General features: G+C 34.5%; 2 protein-coding genes across 3 annotated transcripts; one reads left to right on the top strand and one right to left on the bottom strand.

The window, feature by feature from the left end:
- On the top strand, nt 3,474-5,895 carry LOC18613468 (probable indole-3-pyruvate monooxygenase YUCCA10). Its single transcript, XM_007050717.2, has 4 exons — nt 3,474-4,193; nt 4,388-4,621; nt 5,250-5,372; nt 5,511-5,895. Exons 1-4 carry the CDS (start codon nt 3,579-3,581, stop codon nt 5,673-5,675), a joined length of 1,137 nt encoding a protein of 378 aa, XP_007050779.2. The 5' UTR covers nt 3,474-3,578; the 3' UTR covers nt 5,676-5,895.
- Nucleotides 6,024-25,350, bottom strand: LOC18613467 (protease Do-like 2, chloroplastic). 2 transcript variants are annotated; one of them, XM_007050714.2, is made up of 21 exons: nt 25,005-25,350; nt 24,145-24,324; nt 23,492-23,542; nt 22,736-22,809; nt 22,487-22,550; nt 21,616-21,660; nt 20,381-20,488; nt 19,711-19,788; nt 19,471-19,537; nt 19,305-19,363; nt 18,674-18,773; nt 9,654-9,733; nt 8,744-8,800; nt 8,384-8,487; nt 8,075-8,162; nt 7,874-7,959; nt 7,721-7,745; nt 7,546-7,617; nt 7,091-7,141; nt 6,956-7,016; nt 6,024-6,876 (listed from the first exon to the last, which is right to left on the bottom strand). In XM_007050714.2, the coding sequence occupies exons 1-21, from the start codon at nt 25,209-25,211 to the stop codon at nt 6,632-6,634; spliced, it is 1,902 nt and encodes a 633-aa protein (XP_007050776.2). In that variant the 5' UTR covers nt 25,212-25,350; the 3' UTR covers nt 6,024-6,631. The 2 variants fall into 2 exon arrangements, 1 of the variants encoding a protein (XP_007050776.2); XR_001929449.1 differs by lacking the exon at nt 6,024-6,876 and having other exon boundaries at nt 6,970-7,016; nt 7,525-7,617.

Below are 25,820 nucleotides of genomic sequence, written 5' to 3'. Positions count from 1 at the left end.
ACCCTGGTTAAACTCCATCATCAATAATGTTTTAATTATTGATTAGAAGCAGAGCTTGGTCCAGCTCAAAACAGGGGAGGGGGAGCTGCGATGGAATAATTAATTAAAGTAAAAAAGCCATTTGGTATGCTAATGATGGACAAGCAAGCAAAAGTTTGAAACTTTGATGAATGGGTTTTGCTTCTGAAAAAAAGCAACGTCCTTGGTTCTCTCTCTTTTGGTTGACTTGATATATGCCGAGTTATCAAGCTAATGCAAAAACGTATGCACAGTCTCCGGTGGGCCGGCCTGGCCTGGCTTTTCAGTTGACTTTTGCAGCACTTTAATCAGGTCTTTGTCTCCTTTACCAATTAAGTAAGTCTTGATAAGTCTGAAAGTTAGGACCAATTCAACCTATGGCTATGGCAAAGGACAATCATTTCAAGAATTTTTTTTTTAGGCAAAAACCTTAAAACAAAATTATTTTTCTATTTATGATAATTTATTCAACAACCTTTTCCTCTTTTATTAAATTCAAATGGGTATTTAAATTTTGATTTGGATCAAAACAAATCTTAAATCTTAACAAAAAAATTTAACTATTACTTAAACTGAATATTAATTGATATACTTATTAATCTTTTTTTTTACTTCATTGACATATTACAAACTTCAATATATTTAATCACATTAACTGGCACATAATTATTCCAACTCATCAAATCATATGACATGTAAACAAACAAATCAATTAACATTAAGTTTAATAACAGTGAAATAAAATTTTTAAAATATATTTGAATGTAATAAAAGATGACAAGTTTTGTAAAATAAATGACCATAGAACATGAGTTTTTTGGGATTGAAGCCAAATTTTTTTTATTGGATTTTATGTCAACCTATTCACATGAGCTAATAAATCAAGATGAAATCTGAACATAAAAACTAAAGAAGCGCGCAGGAAAATGTAAAATGGGTTCTTGTTGGGGAAAAAAAATGCATTACATGCTTGGCCGACAGCATAACAAATCCTGAAATTAATCATAGTATGAAAAAAATTCATTGACCAGCATGTGTACAAACAACTTTTTCATCTCCTTTTTTGTGCCCTGAGGGATCACAAATTTCGTAACCAATATCAGATCCTACACGTTCACGACTTAAAAGCCCGACAAAGGAAAACAGAGAAGGGGAAAATGCTCCCTGGAAGGAAATGATGATTTCTTAAAATGAACGAGGTGGGGTGCAGTAAATTGCTGCGAAAATAGGCTGCAAAAATCCCTTTTGCTTTTCTCCGGGACAGGAGATACCCAGTTTTACTGCATGTGTTTCAGGCTTTCATTAGTCGTGAAGGGATCATGGGATTCTTGTATGACTTGCAGACCCACAAGAAACATTTAGATTGACTTTGGCTTTTTCAGTTGTTAGGAAAGTAGCTAGCAAGAGAGACCAGACAATGAAGGAAAAAAGTTGATAATCAATAACCACAAGGAAACAGAGAGGGGAACAAGAGACTATTTTTGTTGCTTCCCTTCCACACCAAACCGCACATTTCTTTTCGTCTCAGGACTCTTCATTTCTGCGAAATTCATATCCAACTCAAACCTCAAAGGCATATTATTCACACACCAACTGTAGTACCTACTTTTGCAACCCTCATCTTTTCATTCCATAATTTCTAAATTTTTCCGACTTTTTTCTCTCTCACGTCTGTGTTGGTGTCATTGCATATGTGGGATACATGCATCATTTAATCCTGTCCGCTGCCACGTCATTATCATACCTTGAGGAAAATTCAACTGTACTACTGAAAAATTGTCAGAAAGTTTCAAGCCATTATTGTTGCTTTTTGCCAAAAACAATGCAACCATTGTCAAAATGTGACGTTTTGAAACAGAAGGAAATTACTTCTCCTCATTACTACTACCCATAGAGCTTGCGCTATCTCCTCATTACTTGAACATTATTTTTCTCTTGCTTTTGTTTTATATAGTAAAAAATATTAAACAGGGATTGCAAGCTACGATATCATTTTCATTATTAATTAATAAGAATATGGATTTAATTACCCTAACCTGTACAGTAGACGTAAACTTGGGTTCATCATGGACAAGTGACAGTAGGAAAAAGCAGCTTGAGAAATTGTGTCTTAATCTTGGTATATAAAACCCCAGCTGAATTTTTGTTGAATTGATCTACCAGAAATTTGTGTAGTCGGGGACCTAACAAGATAAATAGTAGAGCTTTTCGTCTCACCACATAATTTGATAATTTTTTGTGTTTTGTTTTTTGTTTTTATAATTTGAGAACCATCATTTTCAATCAAACCCCACCAACCTAAGCATAACTGCATCTGCATGCTGCATATATATATATATATATATATATAAATTTATATGATCTGATTTGTCGATTGGGTAGATGCATAAGCCTGAATTGCACGTCAAGTAATGTCAACTTTGGCATTGTGAAAGATCTGTTTCTCTTTTTTTACTTTTTGGTACATGAAATTGGGATAAGGTTTGGAAACTTAATTATAATATATTTGGCCGTTTACTTTCAATTTCATTATCAACAAATTTGTTATTCTTTTGCTGTTTTTAGAGTCTCCCCTTTTTTCAATTTTACAGGAAGAGGATGGTTGATGGAGATGGCCCTCAAATTTTCAAAGCAGAGTCTACCCATCTCAATCAAATGTATTCAATACAAATAAAGTGATGGCTTAAATTTTTCTTTGCTAGGTCTTCTGGTCAAAATTTCACCTACGATATATGAAATGGATTATTATAAACAAAGCAAATTAAACAAGTCCTATAACAAAAGAGAGAAATTAATCTCCATCAATGTGTAACATTAATTTTTTATTCACAAATTAAGAATGCTATTATATATATATATAATATATATAATATATATATATATTATTTANAATGCTATTATATATATATATATATATATATATATATTGTTTTGGCATCATTTGACACACCCCATAACAATAATATAATATGGAAATTAAGAATTGAATCCAGCGTTACTTTGTTACTATTCTTATCAAAATTTTCACCACAGAGAGAATAACAAACATGTGCTTAATCAATTAAAAAAATTAAAGATATAAAGACAAATAAGTACTTAGTTTTGCAATGCATTTTTATTGTCAAATAGTGGTAGTACATTTTTTTTTTTGTGGGCATTTCTAGTTTACAAATAAATAAAAAAAAAGTAGTATGGGCATACAAAAACTTATCAGATGTAATTTGTTATCTTTCCGAATAAAAAAAAAGTAAAAGGATTTGCTTTATTATTTTATTTATGAAATAGCATGTTGAAAATAAAATATTAAATGTAATTCTTTGAATAGAAACACATACATAAAAAAGACAAAAATCTATATACAATGTATTGAATTTTTGGAGTTTGTAACTGAAAGATACATCAAATATGAACCATAACTTATAATTGAAGTTTTTGTCTATTAACGTTTTAATACGATGACATAAAAGTAAGCCACATCTCATCTTTCCATGACCCCGAGAAAGCCATTTTGCTTCTCATACACTAGCTAAAAGAGAGAGAGACCAAACTGCGTCGGTCGAATGATGCAAGAGGAAACGGTCATCATCGTCGGAGCCGGCCCCTCGGGCCTGGCCACAGCGGCTTGCCTTAATTTCCACTCGATCCCTTGCATAATCCTTGAAAGAGAAGATTGTTTTGCTTCGCTTTGGAAGAAATATGCCTATGATCGTCTCCATCTTCACTTAGATAAGCAATTCTGCGTGCTTCCTCACATGCCATTTCCTGACTCTTATCCGAGCTATATCTCAAAAGAACAATTCGTAAGCTACTTGGATAATTACGTTTCTCATTTTAAGATCAGTCCTTTGTACCGGAGATGTGTCGAGTTGGCCAAGTTCGATGAGGCAAGCAAGAACTGGATTGTCAAGGCCAGGAACTTGGGTTCTGGAGAGGTTGAGGAGTTCAAGGGGAGGTTTTTGGCGGTGGCTAGTGGAGAAACAAGCAACCCTTATACACCAGAGATTGAAGGATTGAATACTTTCCCTGGAGATGTTCTCCATTCAACCCAGTTCAGAGACGGCAAGGCATTTAGTGACCAGAACGTTTTGGTTGTTGGGTCTGGCAATTCTGGCATGGAGATCGCTCTGGACCTGGCAAATCACGGTGCCAAAACATCCATAGTTGCTCGCAGTCCGGTAAAGGATATTGATCTCATTTAACTAAGTTGATCTGAATACTTTTCAAAAAAAAAAAAGTTGATCTGAATAATTTCTCTTCATTTCGTTGATCATTTCCAACCAAATGTCACGTTGTCTAAGATTTCGAGAATCTCAAGTCTGCTAATCTATGACGATTGATCTGTTTGTCTTGGGATATGCTGCTGCTGCAGGTTCACATTCTTTCAAAGGAGATGGTGTACTTGGGGTTAATTCTATTGAAGTATATTCCACACAACATGGTGGACTCGTTGATGGTCATGCTTAGCAAGCTTGCTTACGGGGATTTGACCAAGTACGGGATCACCAGGCCAAAGGAGGGTCCATTTTTCATGAAAGTTGCCTATGGCAAATACCCTGTTTTTGATGTAGGAACCTATAACAAGATCAAGTCCGGGGAGATTCAGGTAATTAATAAGAAGGACCGTTACTTATTATTAGATTATTTCAACAAACATTATTCTTAATAGGTTTCCTTTCTTTCTTCCTTCTTCTCATACGTGTAGACAAAATGTTTATTTTTTGCAAAAGACTAGTAAATTGACATAGCCGTCAAGCTATTCAGTTTCGTTCTTGTTATTTATAGCTGCTTAATTGCTTGGAGGAAGTTGGTGCCACGTTTGAAGGCATGGAGATTGACTTCAACGCTAGCTTCCCCCTTTCTTAAACTTTGGGTAATCGGAAATTGGAATGAGGAGTTGATGCCAGGATTTAGGGTCTCTTACCTTTGGTTAAAAACTACGTGAACCAAGTTGTTGGTGAACAAATGAGTTTGACTTGATGTCTACCTTTGCTATGTCATCTGCTATCAGCAAACGCCGTCTTTAATTTTTCTTGGTTGGGGCAATCAACAATTGATGCTTTCTTTTTTTAAGAAAAAAAGATGCATGTGGCATGGGTCCATACAAGAATTAATGGGCCTGATTTCGAGGAGTTTCATTATTATTTTTAAATAGTAAGGCAGCAAAAAGAGATACCCCAGCGCCCGCACCCCCCCCCCCCCTTTTTTTTGTATGTTAATATTTGGAGGTGCAGGTGTTGCCAGCTATATCGAGTATACGAGGCAGTGAGGTGGTGTTCGGACACGGTGTAACTCATCCCTTCGACACAATTATTTTCTGCACTGGCTTCAAGAGGTCCACAAATGTCTGGCTCAAGGTAAAATGACATGAGTTTGCATTAGTAGTAGACTAGTAGGAGTTAAAACTAAGACCAAAATCTAGCAAGTTTGCATGTAATAAACCTTATAAGAATGATTGAACACTGCCTTAATTTGACAAGTTTATCTTTGAGCAGGGAGATGAATACCTGCTGAACGATGATGGACTTCCCAAACCGAGTTTCCCAAACCATTGGAAGGGAAAGAATGGTTTGTACTGCGTTGGATTGTCAAGAAGAGGATTGTATGGTGCGAGTGCTGATGCTCAGAACATAGCCAATGATATCAAGTCACTTCTGTAAGGAGTCCCTTCAACAGAAGGAATTATTATGATGCAATCAATGGTTTATGCGTAATGTTTGGTACCTTCCTTAATGAGTCCGTACTCTCCTACTTGAAACAGTCTTGCTCATAAAAAGACATGTCATGGTATTGGGGGAAAAAGAAATTGTTTATTAAGACAGTTTTTATGAGCTATATTACATGCTGAAAGTTCCTGTAATTTCCTACCAGTTCAAAGTTTCTTTCAATTCTCGCAAGCTAAGCAATGGACGTGTAATTAATTTTGCATTCAAATCCAAAACCAGCTAGATGGTCAGGGCCTCTCAACCTTTGTGTATGTTAATTAATACAAGGAAAAAGAGCAAAAGTGAAAGACACGTGCATTTGAGACCCTGTGTCTCCTATGGTACACATGTATGTATTTATATTTGCATGCAATGTATTGCAAGTTGTAAGAAGATGGAAAGGCCACTTGAACAAAATGCGAGATCGATGCAATATTCTTTGCCATGCCTATAACATGGCCTGGGCCCGCCTAAAGCGTGATGAAAACATTGGGGATAGTGTTTTTTTTTTGTTTTTTTGTACATTTCACATCGCATTGAGTGAGATGATAATCCAACATTTTTTATTCTTTCAAAACGTGTACATCAAATGCTCTCCGGTCTCTAGGCTCATTGCGGCCTCATTCTGATCCTGTGCATGCAACCGTGCTTCCCTTACTCAATCAAGAAATGGGGGAAAAATGTTACAACCAAATCATAAATCCTGACCAACCACGGGGAGGATGAGGGAAAACAAAGAACGAGATGGCACTCTGGTATTTTGATAACAGCTTCACAGAAACCAATAAAAGCTATTGAGTGACGTGGCAAGCTTAAGCTCTCAATCATAACTTTTCCGAGCCAGGATTCTCTTTCATTCCCCGACCTTTCCTAGCCAAGATGATCAAACTGAATTCTTCGACTTGGAATAATTATGCCCAAAGGAGTCCTTCAAAGCCAATCTCCAAATTTGAAACTGGACTATCGCCATAGTCCTGCTCTATGGCCTGGTTGTCTCCAAGTGAATCAACATACGGTTCTAAAAGATCATCAGATTTTTCGGACGGAATTCCATAATCTTTGAGTATTCGGGAAGAAGCAGCCATAGCTGCTTCCCTCTCCAAAACAGCTAGGTAATTGTCTTCAAATTCAAACACTAGATACTTGTCTTTACAACCTGAACAAGAATATGAACTGCCATGAGAACTACCTAATAGAATGATGATGAAGACTAGATAATGGATGTTAGGACTTACAAGCCACAAGGTGTGCTAGGTGATGAATGTTTTTTATTCGAATTCCATTGAACTTCAAAACCTGGAATTTTTACAGTTTAGTACATGTGAATAAATTGGCATACTCAAGTTGTAAGGAGGACATAGAAAACCCACCTGCTGGTTGCCCATGTCCTCATATCCGATGTTCACTTCGTTTGCCAAAACCTATTGAGGACAAGATAAACAAAGTCAGGTCACATGCACTGAAATACTGTTTCCAAATTCCAATCAAGACAACCCATGTTCCACGGCACGATGACGTCATAGTACGGGAATAAAAAAATTTTCCTTTGACATGAAGACTCGTTGGTTCTTGGAGGCTAAGACTACTCAACAAGAGATAACCCTGTCTCATCTCATAAACCCCAATCCCATATTCGAAAATTTGAACTGGAGAGATCCAAGTTCGAAATTTGCAAGTCCTAATCATTAACTTGTTCACTTGATCCTTATAACATAAAAACATTATTATGACACTAAGAACTAGCTAGAGGGTTACTGAAAGCATATTCTTAAGTTATAGTTTGCGTTAGCTATCAATGTCCAACCTCATATCATAAGCAGCGCACCTGTGATAGTATCACGATCTGTTCTCCTTTGAACCTTGCCAAAGAGTACCGTGCCTTCGCTAGCAGTTTCAACTAAGAAGAAGAATGAAAATTAAATGTAAAACCTCAAAAGCATTTTGGTATCAAAGTGGAACTTTATCAAGCTTCAGGAAGTTTTCTAGAATTTTCAACTTACCCCTATAGAGTCTTCGCACTCCTCCCTGAACATTTGACATCAATAATGAAATACAGATTACTTCATGATCAGGATTGGTATCTTTACATCATTAATCCATCCAGGAAAAAGAGTTATATAAACTGCTGGAGTGTGGGGAACGAGAAAACATACTCTATCAATGGTTCTGAAAGTGGGGTGAACACCAAACCCGCAATAATTAAATATGAAGGTTGACCTCCATCAATATGATAAGGAACCTAGAATGCCAGCCATAAAAGGATCTGAATCATTAACATCTAAAAAGAAAGCAAATGCAACCAATATTACTGGAGCTGCATCTTTTAGTTCAGAGCCAAGACTTAAATCGCATACCAAATGTACTCTTCGATTTAAAACTACTTGAACTTTCATGAATCTGCCTGCTCTAACAATACCAAGCTCTGCTACATCACCTGCAAATCTGTAAGAGAGCTTAAATTGGGGGCAAGACAAACTTATATCACAAGCATATAGAATGAATGTCGCAAGAAATGACTGGAAAAGTGATAAATACAATAGGAGATTGAAAAGATGGAAAACACAAAAGATAAGAATGTTCATTCTGCAATATATTGCATAAACTGTTAAATTGAGTTAAAAAATGTATGTCATGCAGCTTTTCATGCGATTTCTTGACATTACTTTTGACTAATGAGGTAGCGAAATGCAATGCGCTCATTTGATCTGAACGGCACTGTTCCTTCAGAACCCACATGAACATCATCAAAACTCACAATCACGTCCCCCTGGAAAGGTAAAAGTAAAATAAAAAATTCCTTTCGTAACACACAATTATAAACAATGTCTAAAGAAAGCCAAACAAATCTTTATCATTAGGCTTCTCTTATCATCAGTGAGAAAATTGGACTCATGAAAATAACTAGAAATAAATATATATTGAAGCTTTAATAAAGCTGGTGTGAATACAGAGAAATGAGATGGACAAAAAAATACAACTAAAGGTGCAACATGCTTAGATGCTTGTGAATATTGCCAGCCTACCTCCTTTAAAACATTATTTGCATCTGAAGTAGGTTCAACTCTTCGAACAAGTACACCCTGTGGAAGTCAAAAAAACATTTCAGGAAATGAACCTGTGAAAGTCAAAAAACATTTAAGGAAATGAACTACTCAACAGACAAGACACTACCAATTTTTATTAAGATTAGAGATATGAATAGCAAAATTGTATCAGGTGAACTGTTAGAAAACAGGTAACTTGTTAATAAAATGGGGCCTGATGATGAATTCAGGAAAAACAAAATGCTTTGTGGAGTCTACATAAACAACCCAGATAACAGCCACTCATAAATGTTTGCAGCTCGAAAGCTTACCAATTTCTGAATGAAGAATACTTTATATTTCCACATTCATTTGATACTGATTACTGACACTTAGCCACCTTCTTCATTAAAACTTTAACAAATTCTTGAATGTTAGAAAGAACATATATGATGCTTTTAAACCTGGCCCAGAACTTGAATGAATTATAGGAGGTCAGCACAAAAAAAAAAAAAATAGCCATTAGACAATAATCTATAAATAATGTGGCCTTAATTTACATTTCTTTACAATCTCTCAGTACTGATCTACTGCTGCACGTTTTTCATTTTTCAAAGTTTTATCTTTCTCATGCCTAGTATCCTCATACACAATTTTCACATCAGTTAGTGTCCACCATCTCCTCCGAGAAGCTTCATCTGAATCTCTCTTCAGCAGGTCTACAACACAATTCTGAAATCCAACTCCTACCATGCAAATCATTCTTGTATCCCACCATCCACAAACACAAGTGCACACAAATCCCCACTATCCCCAGGGAAAATGCAAACAAAATATATGCATGTGCATGTAACTATAAGTGCACTTGTGCATTTTTGCTTTCTATGCTGAGTAAGTTGTAGCAAATTACCTCATTAGACTGTACGTGTAAGCATGCACGAAGTGCTGGATTCTCCAACTTCTGCAGCAATACACCAAGGCAAGGGAAACCTGGAACTCAAGAAATGGTTTTTATATTTACTTTTGGAGAAAATGTCACATCACTATGATATTCATGCTTGAGTACTAGGTGTGAATCACAAGTCAATAACAGAATGATGAGTCAATGATTGAAAAAGAATATTAGCATAATGGTTAATTCTAGCAAGTGGCAGGCTGTAAGAGATGGCTGGACATCCAAGTCATTCATGGAACATAATTGGAAAAGTCATTGCATTCTGTAAGAGTATATTGGGTTCATCATGCAATTAAGTGCAGTTATAAAAATAGACAAACATTTATACGTGAACATAAAATTGAGGAAAAAATTCCAGTTGTAACTACAATTAGGGCTTTGGAAGGAAATAGCATGGACCTAATGTAAGGACTCGGGCACAAGCACCACCAACCCTACAACTATTTGAGTCTAAACTACGTGAACCTCAAAATCCTAAGTTGAAATTGTTAGTAGTGATTGACTTGGATACTTATATAGGGTCTTTACAATCACACTCTCATCAAATGCGAGAATCGGGATATAATACCACAAGCCCATCCACTTAAATTCTTGGTGCCCTTCTCAAAACCACACATCACAATCACAATCAAGGCCACCTCCTTAAGAACAAGATCTCATCAGCACAACGTAGAAGCCCAAACCAGGCTGCCACATGCTCTAATATCAATTTACTTCACGCTTCGCAATTGAGATAACCAACTATATTATCCTAAAGTAATATGAAGCCTTCTATTTATCATCCATGTAAAATTTCTCATATAAGGTATTCAGTGAAATTTTTCTTATGCCAAATTTATATCTTAAATCCAATACAATCGATTTAAAAGTCACCAAGAGAAATAAACCAAACCAGATAGAAACTTAAGTATCATTTACAATTCATAAGATCTTAAATAACCACTAATGCCTTAATACTAAAGTAAGCTCTCAAGTTTGATCCCTAAGCTATCTCACTAGTAATCTGTAATATATCAACGAGTGATTGAGCAATCATAGCTCAACAAGTATAGCTCCTCAACAAGTGTGTATATCTATAACATGATCATTGGCAACACATACCATTTTTCAAATATCGTATCAAGCAAAATTATAGATTCAATATTTAGAATTCATAAAATTTCATCTTAGCTATGGTTACTATTATAATGCTTGACAAAAGCCATATCACAATATCATTCTCTTCATCATTACTACTATACCTGTTAGTAGGATTATAACTACTATAACACGTTAACTAGACCATGTGCTAACTATTATAATCCGTTAGCAGATCATATGTCAACTACTATAAACCATTAGCGGAACCATCGAACTAATTCTACTGTTGATTATCCCACTTCCCCAAAGTCACTTAGTAGCTTTTTTAAAATATTCTTTAAAAGCATAACAAGAATTTCATCTCATTCATAAACCAAAATCCATCATAATAAATAAATAAAATAAAAAATAATCATATGCTTGACCCTATTTCATATATAGAAGATAAAGGAACAAAATATTCAATTCATTTAAAGAAACTTATATATATATATATATATATATATATTATATATAAGNCTATTTCATATATAGAAGATAAAGGAACAAAATATTCAATTCATTTAAAGTAAACTTAATATATATATATATATATATATATATTTATATATAAAGCCACCCAAATGACACAAAGTCTTCCAAATGATAAATTTGAAGACTTGCACACTACTCACTAAAATGACTATATCTTAGGCTATAAAACTTGAAATCATGATTCATTTGATGCGTTAGAAACTATGAAATAAGCTTTCCATCCATATATAGCTCAAACCATAATTCAAAATAGAAAATGTTCAGTAAAATCCCAAAATTACCCCTGGCACTGCTGCTAACAAATCCCTTACTAGTAGGAATATTCCAACATAAAACCCAAATTGATACGGTGGCTGCTAAGTCAAGTACTTATACCTTAAGTTAAATGGTCTTGTAAATGAATGTCCAATACTGGTATGCACCTAAGTGTTTGACTCACCTTTTGCTTAAAGTTTTGGACTTGTGGAGTCTACTAAAAAGGATCCAAAAGTAAGAAAAGAATACGTGAATACATCTATTATATATATCGATACAATAGTTTTTATATAAAATTTATTTTCATATTTCCCTTTATCAATAAAACAAAAAAAAATTCTTTTAAAATATTTTCATAAATTAATTCATTAATTCTAAATAGTTTCATTCCATAAATAAAAAATTAGATATATTTTTAATGATCTTACAACTCAAACCCATTTAAATAAATAGATAGCTACACAAGAGCCAAAGACATGCAAACCCTAAGGCGTTAATATATATAAACCCATTTAGAAGAAGACATAAATGGAGAGGATTTGGGCCAAATATTAACTCCTTTCCGAAGCCCAAGTAGTAATGTAAAAGGACAGCCCTAATCTAAGCCCCCACTTCTACTCTTTTTCCTTTTTGTATTCTATGCCGTTGTTCTTCTCTAGTTCTCCCTGTCAGCCGCATGACAGTAACAGTTATAAAAAATAAACATATTAAAAATAAATAAATAAATATAAATTTATATCAAAGTTGTTTTAAATAAACTGAATATTTTATTTCTTTATTTTTCATATATGAACTAAGATCAAACATATGATTACTTTTTATTTTATTTATTTATATAGTGGGTTCTTAAAACAAATGATTTCTTAAAACAGTCTTTAAGAAAATTGTTCGACAGTCTAGCTAATGGGTTATACTAGCTAGCATACAATCCTACTAATGGGTTATTTAGCACACAGTCTCATTAACGTAATGATCTGAGAATGATAATGTCGATATGACCCTTTTCACAAGTTATAGTAATGACAATAGGAAAGATCGAAACTGAGTTTTAAACGTTGAATCTATGATTTTGCTTGATACGATATTTGAAGAATGGTATCTATTGCCAACGATTTATTGACATGTGAAATTATCCATTTTGATTATAATGATTCTTTAACTAACTTTAAGCATGATTTATTGATCAACTAATGTTCTTGAATGATCTTATATAAATAAATATAAAATATGTATATACATATATGTATATATGCCATATATATAAAAGTGTGTATACATATATGTATATATGTATATACATATGTGTTTGTGCATATACGTACTTACCTTCTCCTCGGTGAGTCGAAGTGGGGTTCCGTCCTCCCTTGCCTTGCGACCTAAATGTATATATATATATACACACACACACACATAATGCTTTATCCAATACGGTGTGTGTAACTACACTTGTTGAGTTATGGTTTCTCAATCCTTACTTTATATTTTACAGATGATTAAATGGGGAGAAGCTCTCAACTTTTAGAGAGCTAGGAGATCAAATTTGGGAATTTACTTCAGTATCGAGATATTAATAGTTATTTGAGATCTTATGAATTGTAAATGATGTTAGTTACTATTTTTTAATTATTTCTCTCGATAACTTTTAAATTGGTTGTATCAGATTTCATTTTGAATTTCATTAAGGAAATTTTGAAGAATACTTTATTTTAGTCTTTTATATGGATGATACATAGAAAAGCTTTGTATTACTTTCCAGCATTGCTTCAAGGTAATTTTTTTTTTTTTGAAGTTTATTGCTAAAATGACTGTGCATGTCTTGATTTCAAGATGTGACACTTAAACTAAGAGCCTCATGCGTCGACATCCTCGAAGAATATAAATAAATATATTGAAGCTCCATCTCTAAAATTCTTAAGAATGAATTCATATCATAAATTAACAATAATATTACAAGACTAAAATCTGCCTCTTTCGTGGAGAAGAATTGCTTTATATGAGCATATATGAGACAAACGAACTGGTTACTATCCATGATAATAACTTACATGACAAGTCTTAATCATACACAACTTTTGATAAAGTAGATGCTAAAATACTAAAAAAAACAAGCTTGGACAAGTTGTCTTGAATTCCAGGTGGTGCACTTCTTTTAATGTGACACTTCTTTTGATGCTTTCTCTTATCTTTTGGTAAAGTTCTTTTATAAAAGAAGACATGACAACACACTGACATACTTAGCACACACTAGCACACTTAATTAAACAAAATTTTGATGAGGTGTAATTTTCATGGGGTCCATGTCAGTGTTGAAGTCCATGGGGTCAGGTTGAACTTCTGTTTAGAATCATTGATTCAATAGTGATAGGTTGACGTGCCTGATATGCAGAGGTTCATAATACCAACAGTTTTGCTCCCAACAACAACATTTATCAAAGTAGATGAGAGCATATCTTTTGAGTGTTGAGGAGTACTCAAGCAAATAGTGTTTGGACCGGTCATCCGAAAAAGTGGAAAAGGTATGCATAAGGAGTGTAACACCGCCTGGTAAAGAAATGCCTTGGAGAATGGGTTGTCATAGAGGGAATAATTTAGCGAAGTGTAGGACCATGTCCATGGCTGAAACCCATTTTCAATAAAAGGTAAAAAAAGATACTTTGGTATGGGTACTTGTGTAGGCTGTCTAGCAGATCAAAAGTCCATTTTTTTAGTGGATGAAACCATTGTAAAAAGGTGTGCAAGGGGCTGTCTCAAGATCTTGGTTCGAAGGCCCACTTGAGGAAAGGTTAGAGAAACTCAATGGCAATAGTGTGGAGTTGGCAAAGATACCACAAAGATGGTAAGAGGTCTTTTGGGAAGTGTCCCAAATAAGAAAGACGAAAAAGGAAGGAATGAAAATTTAGGATCAATTTCGATTGGCCTGATTGTGTGATTCTCATGTCTCCTGATAATATAAGGTTGGTAGTAAAAGAGTTTATCTTTTGCCTTGGAATCTATAATTTTGTGTATAATTTCAAAGATGAGTTCTGGCGAGAGTTTTTTTAAAAAAAAAGATTCATTTTTTTTCGGTTAATGGAGGAAGGTTTTATTATAGCAATGATCAAGAGAATTTTTAGAGAGACTTATGCAGAGAAATGGAGGTTGGTCTGGAAAGCATGACTAGAATGATATTGTCTTCGCCTTTTATATGCTTGAAAGTGATTGAGTATTGCGAAAACATTGTGTCCGTCGAAACAATTGTGCATTGCAAAGGGTTTTCTTTTTAAAGTTTAGCATGTATTCAAAGACTAACATGTCAGACTCAATAGTGAAAGGACGACCACTGACATAAAACTCGATCCTTTGCATATCATATTTTACTATAAATATTTCTTTGAAAGTGGAGTGATAGTTGATTTTTTAATCTTTAAATCTTCCATTTTGTATTCACAAATCTATTTACATTGACTTATTCAAGAAATACCATGAACCAATATTTATTACTTGCATCTGTATGGAGGATTCTCCTACCATGTGAGAATCTTGACTGCTTTTGCATGCTTCTATATTCACTAAGCTAAGAATCTTCCTTTAACATCAATTGGGGTGGACTTGATATTTTGGCGAAATTTGGGATGAGTTTGCCTATATGATCAACAATTCTGAAGAACTGTTAAACTTGTTTTTTGGTGAGGTGTTCACTCAGGAAAGACTATAGCTCATGGGTAATGCGTGGTTGAGTTATGTATTGTCCATCTTTGAGATGCATTCTAAGAAAATCAATCTTTGTGGTACCAATTATCGTCTTCTTTTCAGATAGCATGATATCACACTGTAGACAATAAATTAGAATCTTTTCAAAAGTTACTTATAACTTGTCTCATCGGAGAGAACAGTAAGATATCGTCAATACAGATAATAGCATTATCCAGAATTAGACTAAATATTTAAATCATGGTTTTTTGAAATAATGATGGTGATGTGTTCAGACCAAAGTCATTATCTATTGAAAATGGTGTTAGAGGATGCAAAGTGTTGTCATGTATCTTTCAGACTGAAGAACTCCAAGTTGCCAAAATCCTACGTTAAGATCGAACTTGGAAAATACTTTTGCATTTGACAAGTTTGTAAAGAGTGTCTTTCTATTTGGTAATGGAAACTTGTCATCTACTAGGAACAAATGGAGTGGCTTATAATTAATGATCAATCATAACTTCCCACGTACTTGCTCTAACCTTTTGTTGACGTAAAATGCCTCACAAGCCCATTACCAAACATGGGCTCAATCAAACATTGGCTCATCATGACCTTTTGAAAAGATTTCAATCTATTATCCAACAATATCATGTTATCTGAAAAGAAGATAATAATTAGTACTAAGAGATAGATTTATTTGGAATGCATATCAAAGATGGGCAATACATAACTCAGCCACACATTGTCGAAAAGTTACAATTTTTCTTGAATGAAAACCTAACAAAAAGACAAGTTTAACAATTTTTTGGAATTGTTAGTTATTATATAAGTGAATTCATTCCAAATTTTGTCAAAATATCAAATCCACTTCGATTGATGTTAAAGAAAGATTCCTCAGCTCAGTGGACACAGAAGCAAACAAAAACAATCAAGATTATCAAATCTATTGCTTAGTTACTTCCAACTCTACAGATTCTCTCGCATGGTAAGAGAATCCTCTAAGCAAATGCAAGTAATAAATATTGGTATATGGTGTTACTCGAAGAAATCAATCGAAAAAGAAAGATTTACGAATACAAAGTGGAAGATTTAAAGATTTGAAAATCCACCATCACTCCACTTTTAAGAAAATAATTGCAATAAAATATGGAATTCAGAAGTTTGAGTTCCATCTCATTGGTCATCATTTCACTATTGAGCCTAACATATCGACCTTTGAACACATACTTAACTTCAAGAAGAAAACCTTTCCCAATGCACAATTAGTTTGATGGGGTGCAATGATTTTTGCAGTACTCAATCACTTTCAAGCATACAAAAGGCAAAGACAATGTTATCCCAAACATGCTCTTCAGACCAACCGTCATATCTCCACATAGACCTTTCTCAAAAATTCTTCCAATCATTGCCATAATGGAACTTTCCTCCTCCACCAACCTAAACAAAGAATCTTTCCCTTTTAAAAAACTCCATTAGAACTCGTTTATGAAATCGCACACAAAACAATAGATTTCAAGACAAAAGATAAACTCTTTTACCATAAATCTAGCATTATCATGAGATATGGTGATACATCAATCCCACCAATTGAAATACACCCCAAATACCCCTTTATCCATCCACTTTACTTACCCACAAGACAATGGATAACCTTCCCCCAAAAAACCCTTTGTTACCTATGGTATTTCTATCACCTCCATTATATTGCCATAGAATTCCTGCCCAACCTTCTCTTAAAAACTATCCAAAAATTCCAAAACAACATGGTCTAGCCCAGAAGACATCCTCTTGACCTCAGTCATGAAAATCTCAAACATTTTCTCGATTGGATTTGGCCCACACCCATTTGGAAATAATGAATCACAACATACCATAAGTTGAACAAAACAAACCTTACATTATCCTCATTTTTCACAACCTTTGTAGCTATGTAAGTGCTACCTAGTACTTTCCCCTACACGACCATTCTTACTAGTCAAAAATACTCCCTCCATGATGAAATCACTACTCACCCTTAGGAGTATGATGAGATTCAAAGACAGCTCTGTGAGCTCAATAGAACCATACCCTTCGAAATCTGGCCCTAAGCTTAAGACTAGACGCCATGGAAGGGCTATCTTAATCACTACATCACACAGCTGAACATTGACAGACACATTTATGAGAAAAAGTTCACAAACCCAATAATTAGACCACTCCACCCTGAATTTGAATTTAACATGTCCCGTCTAAAGCCATTAAAATGGAACCCGTACTGGCAAACTCTAGTAATCTGAGACCCACAACCAAAGCCACCCATCTACTGGGATGACTCTCAAGATCCTTATGCTTTTGATACAAACCCCAATGATCTCAGAAAAGACTTTTGACCTTGAAGATTTCTTTGTAAACAAACTACAACCAGGACCAATCAAGCAACCTGCATCAAACTTGAACTTGGCAACCTCCAACTCCACCAAGCCAAAAACCATGGAACAAGAATTTGAACCCATGGACAAAGATATTCCCACACAAAAGGAAATGGAAATCTCCCGTCTCATATGACTTGAGACTTCCAAATATGGATTTTCGTCGAGCAAAAAATTCCCATCTAAATTTCCCATTTAACAATGATTAGGACTAATCACCTAAGATCATCAAAATTATTTTTAATTAAGTGTGCTAATGTGTGCTAAATACGTCAATGTGTTGTGATGCCTTTCTCAGTAAAAGAGTTTCACCAAAAGACGAGAAAAAGTATCAAAAGAAGTGCACCACAGGAATCCAAGATAGCTTGTCCAAGCTCGTTTGTCTTTTAGTATTTGTCTTATAGTGTTTTAGCATCTATTTTATCAAAAGTTGTGTACGATTAGAACTTATCATGTAAGCTTTATCAAAGCAGTCTACTTTAGGTCTCGTTAACCAGTTCGTATCGGTGTGCCTCATGTATACCTATATAAGGCAACTCCTCCATGAAGGCAGCAAATTTTAGTCTTGTAATATTTTCCCTAATAAAATATCAAGTATGTTTTTCTAAGCTCCTTTTTTTGGTTACTCTCTCTTCTCAATTAGTAGCTTGTATGAAACCACTGCTCACACCAAGTAAGCAATGACATGACTCATATGCTCTGCAGTTACCATTCCAGTGGATCCTCTACATCAGAAAACTCATGGAGTTGATTACTAACCACTGCATGTCACTATAGAATTAGCGTTGTAGTCCAATTCATCGTGAATTGTTAATGTAGCATGACAGCGTATGCCATAAGAGTCCAGACTTGACTAGACTGTGTTGCCAAGAATGCGTTTGAGTCAAAAGTTGGCTAGAATACCTTGGTCTCTACTTAACGCTACAGACTACTTGCTTATGCACATAGATTTAAATGCAGGCAAAATACATATTTCAAAAAAAAAAAAAGGAGTATCAAAAGACTACGTATGGAAGAGTCTCTCACCTGTGTACTTCCCATTCCTCTCATAGTCACTTAGAAAATGGGATACAACCGTAGTTGGTATCACATAACCAATATTTTCAGCCTCTTCAGATCTGTAAACCTAAAGGAAGTCTCCCATCAAAACATTATATGTGGTAGTTAGGGAGAGAGAAAGGTTGAGACGGACTAAACATAGCACAAGCAAAAAAACATGATGAAAAGAATAATAGTTGATAAAATAAAATTCAGCCCAACAAGTGTGTCAAAATTTGAAAGGAAGCAAGTATAAAAGCACTATCTCTCCTTGTCACATATTGCTATTCTTCTTTGACATGTTTACAAATTTTAAGGAGTGCACTTTACTTTTGCATGTTATACATTTAGTGCTTAACTCGTCATTTGCCTTAATAACTAATTCAATTAAGGCAAGGGTAAGACACCAAAAATCAATAATTAATGCTTGTTTTAGTAATGAACAAACATTTTGAGACAACTCAAAAGGAAAAATGGAATGCAATGGCACTTATGAAAAAAAGGGAATATAAATTGAACTAAACTAAATAAATGATTAAAAAACAAAAGTCGTCTCACAACAGATTTTGGCATAAATCCACAAATTAAAAGTCAAACAAAATTGACACAAAAGATGTACCTGAAATGCAACCCCAATGCACTCTCCCTGCTCGTTGAATGCAGGACCACCACTATTACCTAAAATCTACCAAGGACGCAATGATTATCACAATGATATGGGTAACGCCTTTCAAAAAGTGACATGTTGCAAGGCTTAGATACATAAATTTCAATGACCTACTGACCAGGATTTATTGCCGCGTCAATTTGAATGCCCAACAAATCAGATGAGCCATGGGCATATGATGTGACCTGAAGATATCAGTTAGAAACTTGATACTGTTATTCCCTTAACATGTTGGTGAGCAAGAAAATATACAGAAAATAAAAAGAAAAAACATGGATATAGGCATCAAAGTAATAATAAGGTAAGGAAAGATCTGATAGATACTTGTTCATTATCACTTAGAAGGCGTGAATCAAACCTCTATACGGGATACTACTCCCTTTGTCACTGAAATAGTGTCTCCTCCTAGGGGATATCCCACAACAGTTACTGCATCCTGCCCATCAAGAAAACAGAACAGAAACAGCTCAAAAAACTTGAAATTGTTATTCACTAAAGCTTCAAAACCCTGTATCTAACTTAGAAAAAGCAGAACTGTGGCTGTCATGTTAATAAAAGGAAAAATGGAACAAATTTTATGTTACTATTTTGAAGTTCAGTGTAAGCTATGAGGGCCTTCATGCCTTCTATCTTTATGACATATCCCATGCCTGATACAGATCAGGCAGATATGCAGAACTTCTCACAATGACATTGCAGATATACAAAGCTTATTATGACCTTAGATGACCTCACAAAATGGTGTAAATACTTAGAATGGTGCTAGATTCTTAATTGTTCAGCTATATCTGTTTGATTTTAAATAGCAGATCATATTACTGAAACAAAAACACAGAGAAAAAATCAAAGACCATAGGCATTTCTTTTATGATGTATTAGTCCTCTGCTGAATCCAAATAGATACTTATTTCATTGAGGCATTGAATCAACCGAACTGTCTTTAAGATTCGTGATGAAGCCTGAGATATTGCAACATGGACTGAGAGAATAGTTCTATGCTCAGAAAAAAGTGAAGGGCTGTTCAAAACCTGAAGACCCGGCAAGTGTCCCAAGCGGAGTGGCTCAGCTCCTCTCCAAAATTCCTTACTCTCGACTGAAAGCAAAGCTATATCACAATCAACACCTCTGGCTAAAACCTGTTCATCAAATCATGAGAAGAAAGTAAGCAGCAAGGTCTTAATAACGGTGAACAAGCAGACAACTCCTGATCTGAGCAGCTTGGAAGTTGGAAGTTACTTATCATATTTTCAACTGGTGTACCTTGCTAGTCAATGGTGTGCTTCAACATGCATAAATCTTCATTCAATATAATTATCCTTTTTATGGGTATTCTAAACAAATATAATAATTTGAAGTAGGTTATTATTTGATGAGGAAACCTATATAGGTTAAATTCATTCATACTTTTATCCTACTAAAGTACTAATGAAATTTAACTTGTTCAACAATCACCCATAAGACTAGTTCAGACTTAATCTGGAGTTGCTAAGAAATATGAAAAACTGAAGTCATAACATTGCAAGCATAGTTGAGGACCTCAAAGACACAAAAATGCCTGAAGGCAAAAGTGAAGCAACCAAAAAAGCATTTGAAAAAGGCAAATCAAGATCTTGGGCCTGCCTGAGGGTAGATTCTATAAATGCTAATACTTGCCATGTCCATCATTTTATATCTATTCAAAACCATCTGATGTAATTTCTTATCATTTGTATGTAAATCCCCATAAACACCGTACTTGTATCAGGTCATATATTTTATTTGAAAATATATAAGTATATTGAGTGGTTGAGACAATTATTTTTTTTTCAGCTAGATTTCTTTATTTTGCCTACATAAAAGTAAATGGCAATTGCCAGACTGCAGCCCAAATATAAAACGAAACAGTTAGAAGGACAAAGGAGGAGGTGGGCTTGATATTCAAAATCATAGCAACAAAAACCAGGAAAAAAAATCAACGTGAACGAAAAGGAACCCACCCTAAGCAACTAAACTGCTGAAGTCATTGATATCTGGAATGTCATGCTATTTACTAACTGATTTACATTTTCTTGCCAATAGTGATGTATCATTAATCATTACTCCTTTCTACATTGGGCTAATGTTTTTATGCCTTCAAATGATATGGAGGAAAAAAAGATGGTACTAAAATCATAAGTTGTTAACCCACATTAATAGAAATTAAGCAAATTGTTTGAGGCTGAGATTTAAGACATTGCTGACTAAACATTCTGAGAAAGCATTAAATATTTATTAGGAGCAATACCTTAGCAACATATTTGGTGTCATCTCCCCTTCTTTTTACTTTAACCTGTTGTCAAAAATGATAAAAGCAAATAGAATAACCAACTGAACATAATAGCGAAATGCAATCAAAGCATACAAGAAATAAAAGCAAATAAACAACAACTCCAACTTATGAGAGAAAAATTGAAATAGCTAATATGTACAGTACTGTATGACCTTATGTACTTCACTTAACAACCAAGGTCAAGAAGTCCATTGTGACATGGGTAGTGAGGGCCATGAGATATGACACAAACCACTTCACACTCCTTGTCTCAGTGAAGAGAACTTAAAAATCCCAATCTATGTGCATCTAAACCCAGACAGTATGATAGCATAATGCAGATATCCAACTAACGAATAGGATACTAAAAATGTAAATGGAATTTTTAAATTATTAACTCTCAAATCAATACAAAAATGATCTTCACTTTCCTTAATATGCCATTCTTCTTTCACATTTTAAAAGTGCATACAGAAGTAAAGGAGATGCCAAAGATGCTAAACTAATCGGGCTTGCATTCTTAGTAGTGGAAACTAAAGCAGGCCCTGTTTCTTGTCAGTAAATTGTGAACCTAAAATCTGAAATCCTCCAACAAATGCCATCTAGAAACTCCCTTTAAATTAGGTTCTAGCCCAATTCCTTTTATGTTGACACTGGACGAGAAATGGTACAATCAGCTTTCTAAAATCAATAAACAGTATAAGCTGTGACAACTGGTTTAGAGAATGATCTCCAGCAAACTCCAAAGCTTTTTTATTCAGCAAAATGATGATTTGACATTTATTTCCATTAAGTTTTACAGATAATTTAATATCTATTTGCATACTCGAGAACTATAATAGATTACCTGTGTATCATGTTCCACGCAATGTGCATTTGTTAAAAGTTTCCCATCCCCAATCATGAAAGCACTGCATGACAAAAGGAACATGACTATCAATTAAAACCTGGAATACAACATAAGATGAATGAAAGACAATAAACGACTTGACAGGAATTAGAAAAGCCTGAGAACCAACTAAACTGCTTTTTTTTCTCTATTTTTTCTTAAATCTATCTGTATGCTTCAGGAGCAGGAAACAAGTTAGAATATTGCCTTCCAGTGCTTGTAAATTGTCTTTGCTTTTGCCAAGGAAGGGAATAATCAGGTGCAGTATGGGTGCAGTAAACCTAAATCAGAGATAAAACAAGGAATATAATTAACAAATAGCAAATAAACAGAAAGGAAAAGCTCTGTAAATTATTGACTTACCAACATATTCACTCTAATAACAATTTATTCTCAAAAAATAGTAACAATGATAATAAAGATCAGTATGGGGTTCTGCCTAACGAATATGTGTAGCTTGCTGCTTGAAGATGCATCCAAAATGCCTATTTAGCTAAAAACAATTTCTTCTCTTATATTTAGAAACGTCAAATGGCATTTTAGTCTAAAATAAGCAATCTGCACACCCAAAAACTTGCAGAAAAACCAAACCAGTATCAATTGCACTATCCTGGCACCCAATGAGCTAGCCATCTTAATTTTCCATAGCACATGTGTGTTAGACACTTTGGGAAAGAGTACAGATAAGGCTTGGTAGATCATGATCGTGCATTTGTGGTATGATAACTCAAAACTAAGGACCATACCATCTACAGCATAAACATGAACTACATCTATAGCAAAAAAGATGCACACAAAAGCTACCAGACTTGCACATGAGCCACTCAAAATTGCAACAATTAGAAATGCAAAAGTATGATAAAGGCAATATGGCACTCTATTGTTTAACAAACTAAATATATTGAAAATTTTCAACATAACAAAAGTTGTCTTTTTTTTTTTTCGCTTTAATCTATTTTGAACCTTCACAACAGCATTGAGAAAGGTTGCATCCTGAAGATTCCCTGGTTCAACCTGAAATAAAATGGAAAGAGGTCATAACAAATAAAGAGTTACAGAAAAGCTTCAAGAGTGCACAAAAGAACCAGGAGTGAGCATGTGATAAGGCAAGTAGTATTACAAATATGCTAAGAGTTTTATTAAGCACACTTGTAGCAATTTTGAGAAACAAAATTATAATTATGACTATTCCAGATAATAAACAAGAAGTTCTCAAAAATTTTCAAGGGCTTCCAACATTAGCATGATTAGCACTTTCTACATTGTAAGTGTTGGGTGCCATGTATACAATGATTGAAGTCAAGTAACTTTGTACGCGGGCCTTGTTAACAATTGATGCGAAAGTCATAATGAAATCCAGGTTTCTTGAGAAGAATATACAACAAACTCATAAGAAAATTGATTAGACCCCAGGTGTCCTGAATGGCTGGAAAATGGGGTTTATGCATATGCAAAAACCTAGCTTAAACTTGTGGTTTCTACTTGAGAAAAAATAGCCAAGCAACAACTGAATATAAATTCAATCCAATCATGTAAGTCTGTAATCAAAGGCTTCACATTCAGCAACTGTTTGAAGTAAAACAATTTCCCTTGAAACTACATGTTTGCAAATGTACCTGTTGCTCCCTCAAGTCAAGCTGAAACTCCTCCCTGTCTTTTCTTTGCGTACCGAATGATTTAAAACCTGTTGATTGAGGACGCCCCATGTCCCCTCTACCACTAATTCCATCAGCATATAAACTGGACTTTTCATCTTTTGATCTTCCTGGAAGTTTCTTCTGGGAAACAGGATCTTTCTGAATACAAAATAATACATTAGTGACCAGTTAATAAGGATCAAATTGATCTGAGGACCATGGTGCTATGAAAGAAACCCCAACATGTTAATTTTACATTGGAATCAACAGAACATAGCATGAAAGGTTCAGACACAGAGCATTCTCTTATTAACACCAATACCACATATCCCGTCCATCTTGTTCTAAGATAAAAGCTTTCCCAAAACCTACTTTGCAAGCGCATACAAAATGGTTAATTAAAAAAAAAAACAAGTAAACATTTATTGTTAAAAGCTTTGATCGGTCACTTCACTTTGATGCATTGTGGCACAATAATGTTCATAATCAGTAAAATCAAACAGCGGCTGTTCTTAAACCCTAAAAGATTACTTCCACCTTCTCCTGCAAACCAAATTACGCTATTGTACCGATTTAAAGTATTAAATTCTTCCCCAAACGACAGAAACGAACCACAAACGACATTTCCAATTGCCCAATCTTAAATGAGGAAAACTGGACGTATAAACCCAAAACAAATGCGCCACCAATCAAACTATAAGCAATTAAACATCGATAACACGTGAAATTTTACGACAACAAGTCGCATCAGTTTCAGTGAAATTTGAAAAAAGGGAAACCAAAATCAAATGTAAATAAAGGTTAGAGAATTTGAACAAAAGAAAAAGGTTAGAGTTTACCTTAACGTTGAACTTACGGGGAGATGTCGACGAGCAACTCTTCAGAGCTCTTTTCTTGTCATTGGTGGCTTTAGGAGAGAGCGCGTCGAGGGACGCCTGTGAAGTGGAGGTGGAAGTGGCTAGACGCCGATGGTAAGAAACGGAGTAACGGAATTTAACGGTGGTGCTGAGTACGGAGAAGCAGCAGTGGGCGACTGCTATTGCCATAATAATAGTATATATTTAAGCGCTGCAACGGCTAAAAGGAAAATGGTGAGGGAAAGGAGATTTTTGCTTTTAGAGAGTGAACATACACTCTCACTTTTCCTTATCCTCTGGGTTCGTAAGATTAGGTTACTGATTTTGGCGCCTCCTTCATTTTGACCAATGAGGTGCCTCCTTGATAAGGAAAATTATTTTAGTGTAAAATATCTAATTTTTAAATTTCGATTCAAATTATATAAAAATACATTAATTTTTAAAGTACACATTTATTTTTAAAAAATATTTTTTATTAAAATATAAATCTAATCATTAATCAATTGTTAATATTTTTATCAACATGCTAACATGTAAAAGATAAAAAACAACTTTACTCTTAATTAATTTATATAATTTTATTATTTTTTTATTAATTAAAAAAAATTTCCATCAAGAAACACCAAATCTGATGATGCTCGCCAAATGGGGACCCGATGCTCCCTTAAGGGGGAGCTCCCTAAGGCAGCATCGATGCTCCCTTTCTTTGGATAGCATTCATCAGTATTTTTTTTTATTTTTTTTAAATAATAATAATTTTTAAATTAATAAAAAAATAATATTTTAATTTTTTTATAA

The sequence above is a fragment of the Theobroma cacao genome, chromosome 1, assembly GCF_000208745.1.
Source record: "Theobroma cacao cultivar B97-61/B2 chromosome 1, Criollo_cocoa_genome_V2, whole genome shotgun sequence".
NCBI lineage: Eukaryota > Viridiplantae > Streptophyta > Magnoliopsida > Malvales > Malvaceae > Theobroma > Theobroma cacao.
Note: the sequence above shows the minus strand (reverse complement) of the source record. Positions and strands in the feature narration are given on the sequence as shown.

Bases quoted from the DNA above. Each gene is read 5' to 3' on its own strand.
- LOC18613467 (XM_007050714.2), bottom strand. From the start codon at position 25,211: ATGGCAATAGCAGTCGCCCACTGCTGCTTCTCCGTACTCAGCACCACC. The intron at 23,543-24,144 runs GTACATTTGCAA...ATTTTATTTCAG, and splicing joins TTGACTTGAGGGAGCAACAG to GTTGAACCAGGGAATCTTCA. The intron at 18,774-19,304 runs GTACATCTTTTG...GACTTCCTTTAG, and splicing joins GCATTGGGGTTGCATTTCAG to GTTTACAGATCTGAAGAGGC.
- LOC18613468 (XM_007050717.2), top strand. From the start codon at position 3,579: ATGATGCAAGAGGAAACGGTCATCATCGTCGGAGCCGGCCCCTCGGGC. The intron at 4,194-4,387 runs GTAAAGGATATT...CTGCTGCTGCAG, and splicing joins CCATAGTTGCTCGCAGTCCG to GTTCACATTCTTTCAAAGGA. The intron at 5,373-5,510 runs GTAAAATGACAT...ATCTTTGAGCAG, and splicing joins CCACAAATGTCTGGCTCAAG to GGAGATGAATACCTGCTGAA.